The sequence below is a fragment of the Nannobrachium achirus genome, assembly GCF_963921795.1.
Source record: "Nannobrachium achirus genome assembly, chromosome: 21".
NCBI classification, from domain to species: Eukaryota; Metazoa; Chordata; class Actinopteri; order Myctophiformes; family Myctophidae; genus Nannobrachium; species Nannobrachium achirus.
Genome location: NC_137828.1, coordinates 35,134,217 through 35,151,346, shown reverse-complemented (window position 1 = coordinate 35,151,346; position 17,130 = coordinate 35,134,217). Strand labels below are relative to the sequence as shown.

General features: G+C 43.3%; 1 protein-coding gene across 1 annotated transcript in view; it reads left to right on the top strand.

The window, feature by feature from the left end:
* wasf3b (WASP family member 3b) overlaps window positions 1-10,669 on the top strand; it is a 10,788-nt gene extending 119 nt beyond the window's left edge. The window contains exons 1-8 of the mRNA XM_080751609.1: window positions 1-99; window positions 3,941-4,075; window positions 4,956-5,109; window positions 6,260-6,377; window positions 6,496-6,677; window positions 7,173-7,448; window positions 9,003-9,304; window positions 9,760-10,669. The exon at window positions 1-99 is cut by the window's left edge and continues 119 nt beyond it. Of these exons, the coding sequence (XP_080607735.1) occupies window positions 1-99; window positions 3,941-4,075; window positions 4,956-5,109; window positions 6,260-6,377; window positions 6,496-6,677; window positions 7,173-7,448; window positions 9,003-9,304; window positions 9,760-9,917 (1,424 nt within the window). The 3' untranslated portion in view covers window positions 9,918-10,669. The remainder of the gene's footprint in view (window positions 100-3,940; window positions 4,076-4,955; window positions 5,110-6,259; window positions 6,378-6,495; window positions 6,678-7,172; window positions 7,449-9,002; window positions 9,305-9,759) is intronic.
* The last annotated feature ends 6,461 nt before the right edge of the window (window positions 10,670-17,130 follow it).

Sequence of the window (17,130 nt, the reverse complement as noted above, 5' to 3'; positions counted from 1 at the left end):
ACCTCTGCCGAGGGGAGCTTCCAGAAGGCATCGGCAGTGAGCTGGAATGTGTGATGAACAACACTCTCTCCGCCATCATACGGCAGCTCAGCAGCTTGAGTAAGACACACACACACACACACACACACACACACACACACACACACACACACCTACACACACACACACTATGGCTGGGCGATATTAGGAAAAATGTAGATATTCGATAACATGGTTGGATACCTCGATATTGATATTACTCACGATAGTAGTAAAAACAATTGCATTATATCATTTTTAATGTTTTTCTGCTTTAGGTCCACTGCCTGCCTAACCCAGATAATGAATAGCATATCCATGCATGCACACAGCTCAGTACACATAGAATAAATACATTAAATGCCTTATTTCCATTTTCCACCAATGGTTTTATTGAAATACCTCACCTGGTTACAGGTGGACTACTTCTTTGCATGTGCTACGTGTCGTGCATGCATACTGTGTCTGTTACTCTGTTAATTAATTTGACACTTACACCAATACCTCATTTCAAGTCGTCTTTGTCAATACTGTATGTACTGTATACCTTGCATGTTGATACCTCGATATCGATATATTTTCGATATATTGCCCAGCCTTAACACACACACACTCTCACACACACACACACACACACACACACACATACACGCTTGCAGCTACAGAATTGTCAACGCGTAGAAAACTGACCACTGACCAGACCAGTGAAATATTCATTGTTCTGACATGTTCTACTATTCCACAATATTATAAACCAACCACTAGTAGAGATAAGAAATGGCAACAAAAATGCCATCAAAACCATTATATCGTTGTTGTCGGGTGGAAACCTTGTCCAAAACCTTCATTTTTTAGTTATTTAAAAAAAGGGAAAATAGCCGAACTACAAGGACACAACGCCTCCTGATGAAGTAGGGCTTTAATTTACGAGAAGAAAAAAAGGAAACTTGGAGATACGAGGTTTCTGCCCGACAGTGACGATATAATGGCAGATGACATGTTTTTAAACTGCTCCTACAATAGTGGCAATAATGCGAACCATTTTGATACTTCAACACTTTCCCTGACCCGTGAGTCCAGACAGGACTGCATCCCGACCACAGACTCATAATGAGGACTTCCTGTACTGTGTGTGTAGCCTCTTTGTAAGAGAATAAGATCACATGTTTTCATCATTAATCCCAAAGCAGTGATTGATTTGCGTGTTGTCATGGCTACAGGGCCCGGAGGTCACTGGGCTAACGGTTGACTTGCAGCCGCGTCACATCCGAACACAGAGGGCTGAAACGTAATCCCCTCAGATTGACCCCTGAGAATGAACACATCGCGACAGCTGATGTGCGTGCACGTGTGTGTGTGTGTGTGTGTGTGTGCGCGTGTGTGTGTGTGTGTGTGTGTGTGTGTGTGTGTGTGTGTGAGAGAGAGAGAGAGGGAGAGAGTCAGTGTTGCCAGATTTTGCAAGAGAAAATAAAAATAAGCAACCAGGTCTAGCGACTATTAGGCCAAATGAGCACTTCAAACCTATACGTGAGCTATTTGAAAATAGCCGATCTACGTACAAAGCGGTAAGCTCCATAGCTTCGGCGCTTACGATGCAATGTGTTGTGAGCCTCAAAACAATCTTGAGGGGGAAAAAGTGCAATAGCTTGAATACAAATCTGGTATGAGGGTCCCTGCCACAAATTATAATTTCAGATGGGGTCTGTGAACAAATGCACATTCATTTGGGGGTCCTTGACGTGTTGGTTTAAACAAAATGGAAGCAAGCCCAAATAAGCAACTACACTTTAGAAACAAGGCCCCCCTAAAAAAAAGAAGAAAAAAAAACACACATTTTTGCAGGTCCAAAAGTCACTTAAAATAAGCAGACCTGGCAACTCTGGTGTGTGCTGTGGGTGGGTGGGTGGATAGATAGATGGGTGTGCGTGGGCTGTATGTGTATACATGTATAACGGTATTAAATTGATTCTCATAGTGTAAGTCCATTAGCCAAAGTGATTGCAGCCCTGGGGGCCTCCTGTCCTCTTTCACTCCTCTGCCCCAGAACCCGCAGCCACAGTCCAGTTCATGTTGTCACATAGCCACGGTTGTACCCAATCTCTCTCTCTCTCTCTCTCTCTCTCTCTCTCTCTCTCTCTCTCTCTGTGTCTCTCCATCTGTCTGTCTGTCTGTCTGTCTGTCTGTCTGTCTGTCTGTCTGTCTGTCTGTCTGTCTGTCTGTCCTCGATTTTTATTTCTGCACAATTTGTATGTCTCTCCCTTTCTCTTTCTTTCTCATTGTGCTGAGTTCCTGTGTTGGGAGTGGGCCTTTCAGCAGCAGCTGTGTGGGTTAAATATAAATGAGTGGTCACAGAGGCCTGCCCTGGAGGGCCAGACCTAGCTAGGGAAGCTGCTTATGTGCATGTTCGTTGTGTGTGTGTGTGTGTGTGTGTGTGTGTGTGTGTGCGTGCGTGCGTGCGTGCGTGCGCGCGCGTGTGTATGTGAATGTGCAAGCCTGGAGGTACTGTATATGTTTTTACTTTACTCACAGCATGTCTATGGGTGGTGTTTAGATCTGTGTGTGTTTGTGTGCGTGCGTCGCATACGTCCACGAATGTGAATGTGTTTGTGTGTATCTGTATGTGTGGACTGTGGAGAGACATGGAGCTTCAAAAGCCTCTAGGGAGGTCAGAGTTGATGGAGCTCGGCGCGCTGGACCCATGCTTCTTCCTTCCTCTACATATTTTTCCTGCAGTCATCCTGTCAGCAGGAGGGACAGAAATAGCCCTTAGTGTGTCTTTGTGGAGGTTCACCTTCACTCCACAGACAACAGGCTTTATTCTATAATCATATTTTTAGAACAGCTTAAACAGTACTGTCACTTGAAAACATTTTGATCGCAGGAAAAATACATTCCAAGGCTTGTTAATGTTATGTTGGACTGTGCTGTATTTCCCTACCTACACCCAGCCTGGCTCGTGGGTTTGTTTGAGCAATGACACAGGAGAGAGTGCTATTATATATCATGGTTATTGACGTGGCTGTGCTGCGGCATAGGCGCGACACAAAGCAGAGTTTTTTCAGTGCCACCTGTGTTAGTGTGTACGTTTTTGCTAGACTGCTGCTGCGGTAAATTAAAGAATGCAAAGAGGGCGCCTGCTGGCCTAGCGGTCCAGGCGCATTCCACATGTAGGCTCTAAAAGTCACGGGTTTGAGTCCCATTCCTGACGACCTATGCTGCGTGTCTCGCCCTATCCTCTTTCCTGTCCATCTTCACATGAACTCTCAATAAAGGCAAAAAACAAACAAAAAAGAAACAGTACATCAATTACATAGTGTTAACTCTCCAGTTCAGTACTGCTGTTGGCCACTGAACAGTTATACTGGAATGCAATAGCAGTGGAATAGTGCCTTCAATAGTAGTGGAATAGTGCCTTCAATAGCAGTGGAATAGTGCCTTCAATAGCAGTGGAATAGTGCCTTCAATAGCAGTGGAATAGTGCCTTCAATAGCAGTGGAATAGTGCCTTCAATAGCAGTGGAATAGTGCCTTCAATAGCAGTGGAATAGTGCCTTCCTCAGAAAGAGAGCAGTTACTCACAAAGGGGACAAAACCACTAATTTGCTTAGACACTGTGGTGCTGTGTGATGCAAGCGCTCAGCTCTAATCAGTTCACATTCACACGACAATCGTCATGATCAGTTGCAGTTGCTTGATTGGAGTCCTATGCATTTATATTATACACGCAGTGCTCCACAGCCTGCATAGATTCCAAGAATGCTGCCGTGTGTCACATTACCAGTCTATCGATTTCCCTTCCGTGTCCCTGGTGATGCTCACGGCATCAAATATTGGTTAGTGTCCTTGTATTGACCTGTGCTGCTCTTCTCTGCCTTTACTAACCTCCGCCCTAACCCTTCCTCCCACCCATCCTCTTCCTGCAGGTAAGCATGCAGAGGACATATTTGGAGAATTATTTAACGAGGCTAACACCTTCTACCTTCGTGCCAACTCCCTCCAGGACCGCATCGACCGGTTGGCTGTCAAGGTCACACAGCTGGATTCCACCGTGGAGGAAGGTGGGTCACAGTGGAAGAAGGGTCATGGGGGTCAGCAGCGGAAATCGTAGCCAAATTACTACAGCGATGAAACATCAATATGCAGTACCTGCAGTGTGCAGAATGTGGATATACTGTATTATATCTTGTTGTCTCCGTGCACCTTTTTCACTGCCAAACATATTTGCCCTTGAACATCGTAGCCTCCAGAGGCCAGCCGTCTCTTATTTCATTGAAACACAACACAGCATCCTACAGTCAAGGCCAAGGGTTTCATGGGCATAAGTAATTCTGTAACCATAGAATAATTTTGACATCAAAGAAGTCATCTTCCGAACTGTTTTCACAACTACAAAGTGTCCTTGTGCGTTATTTTTCTAACCTCCACTCTTGAATGTAACACTGACTAAACATTTCCTCTCTTTCTCTTGATTGATTGATTGATTATTTTATTAGACAAAAATGGAGAACAGTACAAGTATAGTCAATACAATTGAAATGTAGTACAGTACAAGTACAGTTAGACACCCTGCCTAAAAGGAACATCTCAAATAAGACCTTTTACGGTCTTTTTTACGTTGAAAGCCCTCTGTATTTAATTCATGGACATAATAAATAGCAAGCAAAAAGCAAAAATAATATCGCAGTTATAAAAACATTATATGTACAGGATCGGGGAAACACTTCTTGCCTGTCTATGGGATAAGTGATAACTACCTCCTTCTCTGGCCTCCTGAAAAGTGAGTTTTGAAAGATGCCAGCGAGCTAAATGTTTTAAGGGAGTTGGCAAGGAATTCCACTCCTGAGTGGCAGTGTCTTCTTTCTTATATATCTGTCTGTTTGTCTGTCTCTCTGTGTACGTACATGTCTATCTGTTGTTCTCCTCCTCCTCCTCCCTCAGTTTCCCTGCAGGACATAAACATGAGGAAGGCCTTCAAGAGTTCCACCACTCAAGACCAGCAGGTGGTGTCGCAGGGCAGCATACCCAACCCTGTCAAAGAGATGTACAACATCAGCGACAAGCCTCCTCCTCTCAACAATCTCTCATGTTACAGGTGTGGATCTTACACACACACACATGTAATGTTTTGTGTCAATGGTGAGGTTGTGCAATTGGCTAATTTTGTATGTATGTTTGAGTCCTGAATCTGTTCCATACCGAGTGTGTGTAGAGGGCGGTGCGCTTATGCATTCCTCCTCAAACTCAGCGTCGATACAGATATGCTTTCATTAGGGTTACCTCTAACGAAAGCATATCTTACTTTCATAAAATTGACGGGTTTTCTGTAGAGGTTTATTGTTGAATGGGAGGGAGTTTCAGTTCAATTTCAGACGCGTGGTGATTCTTACCCCTGCTGGGGATGTTTAAACATGACGTTCTTTTAAAGAGCTTCCCTTTGAGCAGGCATGAGTTTAGTGACAAAATGAACAAGGTGACACATTTGACATAAACATTCTAGCTCTCCCTCTTTTTGGGGAGCTTGCGTGGGCCCTGAGCAGAGTGCACCGGTCTAGTTTTTCTTAATATCGGTTTGTTCTATGTCCTTTCCTCCACAACTTTTACAATATTCATGGTTTCAGATGTTTTATCCCCTACACGCTGCGAGATACACTCAGATACTCTGACAATGACAAGAGCTGCCACCCTCTGCATGTAAAGGATTAATACATAGCCTCTATTATAATATTATAGCATCTTGTAGAGAAAGGTTGGGTAAGCTTTTTGGGTATGATCACTTAGACATTAGAAGTAGTATCCTAGTAGACTAAACAGGTTTAGTTACACATCTGGACCATTGATATGTAATTTGCACTGCTTTGCTTATATGATTTGTTGGGGTTCACATTCAAACCAGAAAGCCTGAGCATTTCCCATTTGATTCGCAATTGCCCAAAACTATAGAGATAGATATGTTGCATACTGTAATTCGTGAGCAAATAGATTTGATTTGAACACTTGTAATATGCGAGAGCTCAAATCAAATCTATTTGCTCACGAATTATGCAACATATCTATCTCCATAAAAAAAAACTTGAAGATTGACCGGTCATACGTAGACACGGTGTCAACCCTCTGCACCGTAAAAGTTTGTTGTTTTGCAATACATCAGCTAGTGTAGTGTTGCTGAAAACATTTGCACCCAGTTGATGGGTCAAGTAGTGGCATTATAGCCTTTCTGTGACATTCATGCGTTGTTTCTGCAGGGATGATGGCAAGGAAGGGCTTAAGTTCTACACTGATCCCTCATACTTCTTTGTCCTGTGGAAAGAAAAGATGCTACAGGACACAGAAGACAAGAGAAAAGAGAAGAGGAAAAATAAGGTATGATTCTGGAATTTGAATGGCCAGTGGCTAGTATTTATCTACCCTTGTTAGTGTAGCATCATCCTCACTGGCCTAACATAAAATGACAACCTACTCACTGTTGTCCTCCCCATAGGAGCAGAAGTGCTGCGTGGACGGTACGCTGCAGAGGGAGGTGAAGAAGGTGCGCAAGGCGAGGAACCGCAGGCAGGAGTGGAACATGATGGCTCTGGATAAGGAGCTGAGGCCAGACCACCGGCACACCATACACCGAGACCGCGGGGCGTCCTCCGAGGGCTCAATGTCCCCAGAGAACAGGTCAGTGAAATGAACACACACACAGCATCAATTTACAATTTAGGCATTTAGCAGACGCTTTTAATCCAAAGCGACTTACAAAAAGCAGGTAATACATCAATATAATAAGCAAGATAATGTGTCAGTACATCAACAACAATAAAACAAATGCATAGGAATATCAATCTAGAAAAACAATAACATAGGTAGACCACGCAACCTAATCAGTAAAAAAAAAAAAAAAAAAGTAAAAAAAAAAAAAGATCTAAAAAATGCTATCTAGCTTCATGTATGGTCATCGAGGGAAGGGGAGTGTTACAGTAGTGCTATGGGTTTAGGTGGAGTCTGAAGAGGTGAGTCTTCAGTCCACGGCGGAAGCTAGGGAGTGAGTCTTTAGTTCTAAGTGCGACAGGGTCAGGGAGTTTATTCCACAGTTTGGGGGCCAGGAGGGCAATCGATTTGTTACACACCACCAAAAATCCAATTGATCTCTGAGTGTCTCCCTGTCTCTTTTAGGGGTCACGGCGGCCTTGACCACTATCCCTACCCCAATGCCATGAACCATGCGGGCCACGCCCACACCTACTCCGGCCCGCCCCCTAGTGTCCTGGCTGCTCAGATGGCGGCCGGCGGACACGGCATCCACGGAGGAGAGCGTGACTACAGGGGCGGCAGGTCCATGGCCTACCAGGGAGGGACGTTGGGACGTCCTCACCACCAAGTCCCGCCGCCTCCCCCGGCCACCGAAACCATGAACGGTGGCTCCATTCCTCTGCCACCTGTGGACTACAGGTAAAAGAAATATGTCTAGTCGCCTAAATACACACATTGCGGACATATACACACTCGCTCGCACATACATAAGCCTGAACACAGATACATAAGCACTCACAAACAAGGACATTGAACACATTACAGAGGTGTCATATTTGAGCGGTGCTTCCGGGCCCCAAAAATGTCTGGGTTCTGAAGCGTGGCCTACATCTGGCCTTTATCTTGGCTTATTACCCGGCTTGTTTGTATGCTTGATTCTGATTGGTCAAGCGCTGAAATCAGAGGTCTGATATTCCCTGATAACAGACCGCTCCACTCTATAACAGACCGCTGCCTAATCAAAGACTCAGAGCACCTGCTGCAGTCAAGCTGCACTGCGTGAATCTTGTGCTGTATCCAACATGTCAGCCATGTAAACACACACACAGCGACATTTAGAACTAAATGTTGCTCTCAAGAATGTTTTAAAAAATATTTTAAGCGAGAAATAGACGACGTAGTATCTGAAAATGGATTCTATTTAATCACCACTTCCTTGTTTTCCAAGGCGACCGTGTCGCGCTTGGGGGGACGCCCAGCGCGACACTTGTGGAACACTTCCAGTCGTCTGTAAACAAGGAAATACTTTGTTTTGTTTTTAGTTTTGAGTCGAATTATTAATTTTATTTAGTAGCCGGGTAATAAGCGGGATAATGAATGGCTCCTTGGTGAATGGCGATATATAACATCCCTTCGGCCTGATAACTCCTGCGCCTCGGGGAGTTATCAGTCCGTCGGTCTGTTATATATTGTCATTCACCGCGGAGCCACTCATTATCCCTTATTACACAAAGCGCTCAAAGTTTGTTGTACGCCCAGGGTCACATTGGCCAAGCTTCGCGTGACGCTTAAAGAAATTAACTCATAAATAGCACCGCTCACTTCACACAAGGTGTGATTTTATTTATATTTTAGTGAGCACTGCCAGAATAAGAATTATAGGTTGTTTGATGTAAGTTTCCTGCCCTCAATGACTTTCCTTATATAATATGTAGTAAATGCTGCCACCTAGTGGGTCAATATAGGCTGCACTTAGCATTGAATAATAAGGCTATTAAAGGAGTAGTTCACCTAGCCTAGCACAGCTAAACAATCCACCCATGTTAACACACTATATACTGCAGTTAGTTAGCTGCATTAGTATATAGTCTGGCTACACCAGGCTACAGTTCACCCCCAAAATGACTTTTTTTCTATTGATTACTCACACCATGGAGACTTGAGTTCAATAATATTTTTTGTTTTTTGTTGCATTCCTAAGACAATTTTTTTTATTACAATACATTTACCCCCATTGATTCCAGATGGGGACCCAAATGCATTTGGGTCCCCATCCAGAATCAATGAGGGTAAATTTACTATAATAATTTGTTTGCAACATTTTTTTACAACAAATACAAAAAGATATTATTGAACTCAAGTCTCCATGGTGTGAGTAATCAATAAAAACAAAGTCATTTTGGGGGTGAACTACTCCTTTAACTCTCTCCTTGATTAGACAAAGACACTCACTCATGTTTGTCTGTCTTGCAGTGTGGACGGCTATGCCAACGCTGGTCCCCCTGCCCCGCCCCCTGCTCCCCTCATCCCTTCGGCCCAGACGGCCTTTGCCTCGCCTCCCGGAGGCCCGCTTCCTCTCCCTGGTCAAATGGGCTACGCTCCGCCTCCTCCACCCGTCTCTGGAGCCATGCCGGCACCGCCTCCTCCCGGCCCTCCGCCTCCTCCCCTCCCAGCCGGCGCCTCCCACTCCACCACTCCCAAGATGTCTGCCATGTCCGGCGAGGCCCAGGTGGTCAATGATGCTCGCAGTGACCTGCTGGCTGCTATTCGCATGGGTAAGACTCCATAAACGTTTGGGAGGTGTGACTTAAGAGCAAAATGGCCAGCATGTGGACATGGTCAATGGCTGTTTACGATAGTGGTCCTTGAGAGGGTTCCAGGTGGTCCCCAGCTAAATGATAGAGAGTTAGTAACCAAATGGACCCTTTAACTCTTGTAAAATGAAACCAAGTGGACCCGTAAGTTTAATTTTACACTCTCAAGAGTTAATTACACAATTAGAGAATGTAGAATTGTAATTTTTTATCAAAGTTTGCCTGTTATCTCTCCTATGGTACCCCATCAATACAGCATGGAATTGTGGACAAAATCTTTGCCAATGATAACAAAATATTAAAATCTCATCACATTTATGCTCAATACATAATGGACCTTGATATGAAAACGGTTGAAAAGCACTACAGCCAAACTACAATGAGTTAACAAGGCGGCTGTCCACGTTGTCTTCCAGGCATCCAGCTGAAGAAGGTTCAGGAGCAGCAGGAGCAGCAGGCTAAGAGGGAGCCGGTGGGGAACGACGTGGCCACCATCCTGTCTCGACGCATCGCTGTGGAATACTCTGACTCTGAGGACGACTCCGAGCTGGAGGAGAATGACTGGTCCGATTAACACACTTGATAAACACGCGTGTGCACCTGCATACGCACACACACACACGCACACACACACACACACACACACACACACACACACACACACACACACACACACTCCTTATTTCTACACACACACACACACACACACACACACACACACACACACACACACACACACACACACAATCAGCCAGTTGATCCCAATCTCACTTGAATGAATGCCTACTGTTACACACATCCGCAGGTTGTCACATATAAATATAAAGTATTGGAAAACACACAGACACAGACACACGCACGCACGCACACACACACACACACACACACACACACACACACACACACACACACACACACACACACACACACACACACACACTATGATATAAGCTTAATGGTCCAAAACTGGAAAACTAGGGGTGTATTCAAGATGCAAGACAAAGGTGAAAAAACGGAAACATAAAAAAAAAAGGTTTAGGTATATATCTTGTTAGGTTATTATTACACTGTGATATTGACCACTTTTCTGAAACCCTTAACGTTCAGTTCAACGCTAAGCATGGAGAATACACCCCAGTGGATGTGTCTTGCTACCTGACTTACAGTACCTAGTATAACACTATGACACCCTGTGGCGCCCCCAGAGGGGCTTTTCACACATATAGTGAAGGCTTTATGGCTGTTAATACACAACTAATTTAGAACCTTCCCTCTCGAGCTGACTGATGCACTCGTCTTTATTTGTTTGTGGGTTGTTTCTTTTTTAAATGTTTTTACTGAAACTCATTGTCTCGTGTATAGATCAGGAGACAATCTTTTAATCTGTTAGACTTACAGCAAGTGGAAGTGAAGGAGAGATCAATCAGCCGTGTTGTGTGATTGCTCAGCGCTGTCTAAAAGGGGTGACTCTGTATAGCATGGGAATTGGGTTGGGGTGGGGTGGGGGGCTGTGGGTTCATGTGTATATTCTAGTGCAGGGGTTCTCAAACCTTTTTAGGCTGTGACCCACAAAATAAACATATTTGAATTGGGGACCCCCACCCTGACAAGCACTCGGAATTGTAGGTATTACATTTAATGTGACTCGGTTCTACAGATAAATATTGTGAAAATAGCAGATCTACATGCGTAGATCGGCTATTTGTTCACCTCTTGCTTACTTAATGTTTGGCCAGTTTGGTATTAAAACGGTCTTGAAAGTCCTTAAATTGTGACTTTATAAATGTGCAGATACCCACACTTATACTGTATGTTGGTTTGTTTACCGTTCAGTGAGAACAAAAATGACATTAAGCTAATCATCTGGGGACCCCACAAAATAATTTGGGGACCCCACTTGGGGTCCCGACCCCAAGTTTGAGAACCACTGTTCTAGTGTGCGCTCTGTTACCTGTGACCAAGACAACAATAAAGACATGATGAACGAAGGATCGTCGGCAAGCTGCTGTCTCTTTGCCCTTCCATTATCATCATAACGATGACACATACAGTACCAGGCCCTCAGTTGCCATGGTAACGGCTAAGAAGGGGGTTGTCGGGGAAACAGAGGAGCACATAAAGAGAGAGGCACAAAGCTCATGTGTGGATGAACAAATCAATAACGTTGAGGAGTTTTGTTTTTATGCACAGCACATTGTTTTTTAATACAAAATTAACAAGATCTCTCAATTGAGTGAGCTAACCAAACCAATAAAAAGTACAACTAACACCTTGGAAAAATATACACCACGTTCACAATGTCTTACAATATCTGTTAGTTTAGTGCATGTTGATTATCATCTATACGGTTTCATTTTGCAGATACTTAACTTTGTTGTGCCATTTGTTGTCCAAAAAATAAATAAAGTGCATTTCACATTGAAGAACTACGCATACGTCTACACAAGATGCCGTTACAGTAGCACCCTCCCCCCACACAGGGTTGGGATCCGGAACCGGATGAACCCGGATCCAACATCGAGGAACCATAATCAGGTCCCATCACATTTGGAAAACCTGGAAGTGGTTTATTATCACATTGTCAGAGCTGGTATGTGGACTTTACGTCTAATATACAATTACAACACTGGTGGCCCTCAAACTTTATAATTTCAAGGACCACCTTAACTCTGAGAGTGTACAAATGGAACCAAATGGATGGACCCGTAAGGGTCCACTTTGTACAGGCCAGTGAGGGTCCATTTGGAATCGGCTATAGGAATCGTGAAAGGGTACCGTTAAGGAATCGGACCGTTAAGAGGGAATGGTTAAAATCCTAAAGGATCCCAACCCTACACACACTCTCAGCGCCTTGAGGGTTTGATATTTAGCTCTAGATTGGTTACCGTCACACATGGCCCACATGTCCCAATTTAACACATCACTCTTGTCGGTCTGTACACATGAGCCATGATATTTTTTCTGTACTGTTACGCAGTGGTGGAAAATAACTAAGTACATTTACTTAAGTACTGTACTTAAGTACAATTTTGAGATATTTGTACTTTACTTGAGTATTTCCAATTTCCAATACTTTTACTTCTACTCCACTACAGTACATCTTGGATCCAAATATTGTACTTTTACTCCACTATAATTATTTGAAAACTTGAGTTACTAGTTACTTTTGGCAGATATAAATTATAATATTATAAAACACACGTTAACCACTTTCGCCCTATTTTATACCTAGGCTATTTGAAAATAGACGATCTACAAGCTCACAATGTGTCGCATCGCGGCGCGTTATCTGCTATTTTCAAACATTTTGTACTTTTACTTAAGTAAAGAATGTGAGTACTTTTTCCACCACTGGTCTGTACACAAGGGCCATGATACTTTTCTGTACTGTTACGTTGCACAATCATCACACACAGTGTAACAGGTCCATCCCTACAGAGAAGTACCACCGTTTTTTTTGCTACTCTTGGACACAAAGCCCTTGTTTTCACCTGCCCAGCCATAAAAATCCCATTTCACATCTTTACAAATGCCAGGCTGACATTACTGTAGGCTACATATGATTGAGGACATTGACCAATCAGAAGAGGCCTTGTGCCATTGGTCACTCAAACAAGCTTCCCTCTCCCTTGTGTAGCTAAAATCAACTCAATCACACTTCTTTACAAACTGCTGCATACTGAAGGGAGGGAAGTGACAATGAACAGAAGAACAAATCAGGTGGAAATATTTCATTTATGCATCCCTTCTCACTCCCAGTTGGACTGACTTTGGTAGCACCATGCATGGCGGGACCAAAGTACCAAAGTAGGATAAAGCAGGAGTCTTCAACGTTTTTTTCAGCCCATGGACCCCCTAGTGGAGAGAGAGAGGTGAAGCAGGGACCCCCCCCCCCCCCCCCCCAATACATGTTGTATTGCCTTTAGTAACAGTGAAGACCCCCTAGGGGTCCTGGACCCCCTGTTGAAGACCCCTGCCTGTTATAAAGTTGCTGCTTAGAAAGCATGCCATATTTGAACCTTAACAGTCAAGAGGAGAGGCATATCCAATAAACCTTTGATTATTTACTACATTCAGAAAAAGGCTTTACAGCACTGAATAATACAACATCATAAAGAAAAAAAAAGAAAACAGGTCAGACTAGTGGAAAAAAATAGAACTTTTCAATGAATATAACAAAATAGATTCCCCCCCCCCCCCCCCCCCCCTCCAAAGGTAAAGGAATAAAGAGTTTGATGTGCCAGGCTGACTCATCTACAAGGGTCAGTCTGTAACACTGTTCACAAGTTAACATACACAGGCCACGTTTCCAATGTGAAGAAATGCTGCTTTGCTTCCCTACTTCCAACACCATCCATTTCAAGCACATTTGCTCATTAATTCATTTATCATGTATATCATGTAGGTTTGGTTTATCGTCTTAAAAAAAACAGAAAGATGGAAACCTCACATTCAGCAAGAGGAGCTCAAATGTTAATGTCTGTCCAGTTGTTTCAGATCGTTGGACACCTCCAGGGAATGAAGGCTATTTATACTCCATTGCACGATTGTGTAGCTTGCTGAAAAGAATGGATCTTTACTGCAAGCCACCCCGTCATACTGCAGAGTATACATTAGGCCAGGGGTCTTCAACGTTTTCAGGCCAAGGACCCCTTAGTTGAGAGAGAGAGAGATGAAGCAGGGACCCCCTCTACATATTGTATAAATGTGTGATGTAGATTTTCATCAATTTCATAGATAGATTCATAGACTTGTTTGACAGCACTGTCATCATTCTGTTTTGGATTTATGTTAATGTGTATTTTCAGACATTTAACCACTTAAATCGTCGATATTTTGTAAACTTGACCTCTCCCTATGTATTTTTGACCTCTACACCAAACCTATTTGCCGAAAATAGCTGATCTACAAGCTTGCAACGCCTCGCAGCGTGAGGCGTTGAGAGCTTGTAGATCTGCTATTTTTGGCTTCTCCTGTGATAACAATAAATTTACCCCCATTCATTCCGGATGGTGACCCGTTTCGAAACGGGTCACCATCCGGAATCAATGGGGGTAAATTTACTCGAATCAAAATTTTGTCTTAGGAATGTGACAAAAAACAAAAAATATTATTGAACTCTACTCTCCATGGCCTGAGTAATCAATAGAAAAAAAGTCATTTTGGGGGTGAACTACTCCTTTAACAGAATTATCCTATCATACAAGGATTTGGCGGCCCCCCTGTAGTAACTCTGAGGACCCCCTTGGTGTCCCGGACCCCTTTTTTGAAGACCCCTACATTAGGCAGAAGCCTGCTAGGAAGGGAAGAAAGCAACATTTGCTCTGCATGCGGAAGTGGCCAATTTAGCTCATAAGAATCATTCAGAGGTCACTTTATGGACACCTGTTTGTACCACACATGATTTGATTGAAATAAGAATAAAAGTATCAAGAACGTAGAAGAGACTTTGGGACAAACAAGAAGAGGAGCAATAGGATTCCAGTTCTATCAAATGGTTCCATTCACTCTGGTTTGAAGTGCTGGAATTTCTGCACGGAGGGTCAGTGTGTCCCTGTACTGCCTCTCCTCAAAACTCATCATGCTGCAAGGACAAACGCATTTTTAACAAGACCACTCCTCTCAGAACCGCAGGAAGACTTTATCCTCTAAGTGACCTTAGTCATGGATGTCAGCAGGGAGTTATTCCTCAAACGTGTTTCCACACACATGCACACACACACACACACACACACACACGCACGCACACACACACACACACACACACGCACGCACGCACACACACAGAGACACTACAGATATGGTCTGTGCCAGTGGGGCTGCTGATCACAAACACGCACAGACGCACATGCACACATTCAAAGCCCATGCAACTCATACTGTATACACGGATAAGGAAACAAAACTTGTCCCTATTCACAGAGACTTAAAGTTTACGACACAGTTTGTATCACAAGGTAGAGGCAACAAAAGTTTCATTATTCCATTCAGATAAAAAAAAGCCCAATTCACGGTCATAACCCAACGCAGAAAATATTATGAGGCAGTGATGTTATTGTGACAAATGAGTCGTTTGTGCCTGTCAATTCTATCCATTCCACTTTTCCAAGTGATTTTCACACCTCCCATTTAGACATCTACTGCTTATGACTAAATCATCATAATGCTTTGTTGGGCCTGCTTGCCATAGCAAACTGGAACTTCCTTACTCACATGGTCTATGTTGGACATCGGCTATGCAGGAAGATGTCATGTAAGAATATGCATGTTATTGCTGTCTCTGTATTGCTTCAAATGTATACAATAACTACCCCTTACAGGCTATTGCTGATATGATATGATATGATATGATATGATATGATATGAGTGAATGACTAAAGTCCTGGACAGATTTGTGGGCTGGCAGATCATTTCAAATGACAAATCACTGGGGAATGAAAAATACTTCAGACTAAAATAATTATGGGATAGTTAAAGTCAGATAAATAAATAATACAAAAAAAACAACAACAGCAGTTCGTTAAAGCAATGCTGGAAGAACAATACCTCTTAACTGTTTCTTCAGGTAGGCCTATACTAGGCTCATTCAGTCATAGAGGTGTGAGTGAGGATGGAACTGGGATCTGAATGTGTACATTATTGTGAGAAAGTGTTACAATTAGGGATGGGACGATATGAAAATGTAATATCACGATTATTGTGACAAAAGAAAACGCGATTTACGATATTATCACGATAATCAAAATGCATTATCCTGAGCGGAACATTTGCCCAAAAAATTGCAGATCGACTACAACCCTAACCCTAACCCTATCTTAAGTATTAGGGTGGCGTTTTTTGGTTGCCTCTGCGTCCTATCACATTGCACAGCACACAGGGGACAAAAGGTGGCACCTGTCCTTTTGGCATGCAAATTACATCCAAATCTAGCATGCAGTTCACACAATGGTGAAAGGGCTTTGACAAGATTTGACGATCCATAATAAAGTGAATAAACGCAAAACATTCCGGTAAGAAAAGATTTTGAACATCTTGTCAAATTATCAAAACCACTGTTCTATATCACTATCTCTTGACATTCAATAATTTAAATAAAAACAAAGCTAGTTATAGCCAATTCTTTCAAGATGTGATGTGAGACAGGTCTCTAATTTGTTGGGTGGTTCTGATTTGATTAAGCTAAAGAATACAAAGGCATTGGGGGCTTAATGGCACAAGGGGGTCTTTTCGGGGACTGTTTTGCAAGGTATTATTAGCCTCAGATACTGAATGTCTACAAGCTGTACAAAATCACATTCACACACGCTGGGGGGTAGGGACATTAAAGCGATTTTATATATATGTACTGTATATACAGCGAGACCAAGAAAGACCAAGAGAGGCTCTTTTCTTCCTCCCCGGCTTGATTTCTTTCTTGGCGTCTGTGGAGGACGCAGGGCACTGAGGCTATTTATAGCTCTCCGCGGTTGTTTAGCTTTCGACGCACGTTCAGGGTGCAGCAGCGAGACGAGATGCCGCTGGAGACTCAGACAGGCTTCATTGTGGGAAATGCCTGCATCTTTATCATCAGCTCTGCTCTATCTCTCCTCTCTCCCTGTCCTTCCCATGCAACACACTGCACACACACACACACACGCACACACACACACACACGTCTCTAAATCCGCTGTGTGCCTTTACGCATGGACGCACGCACAGTGGCACCATCTAATAATTATCTCTCATGTGTCGTAGGGGGAAAAGCACATATCAACAATAGCTCCAGTGCTATAAACTATATTAACATT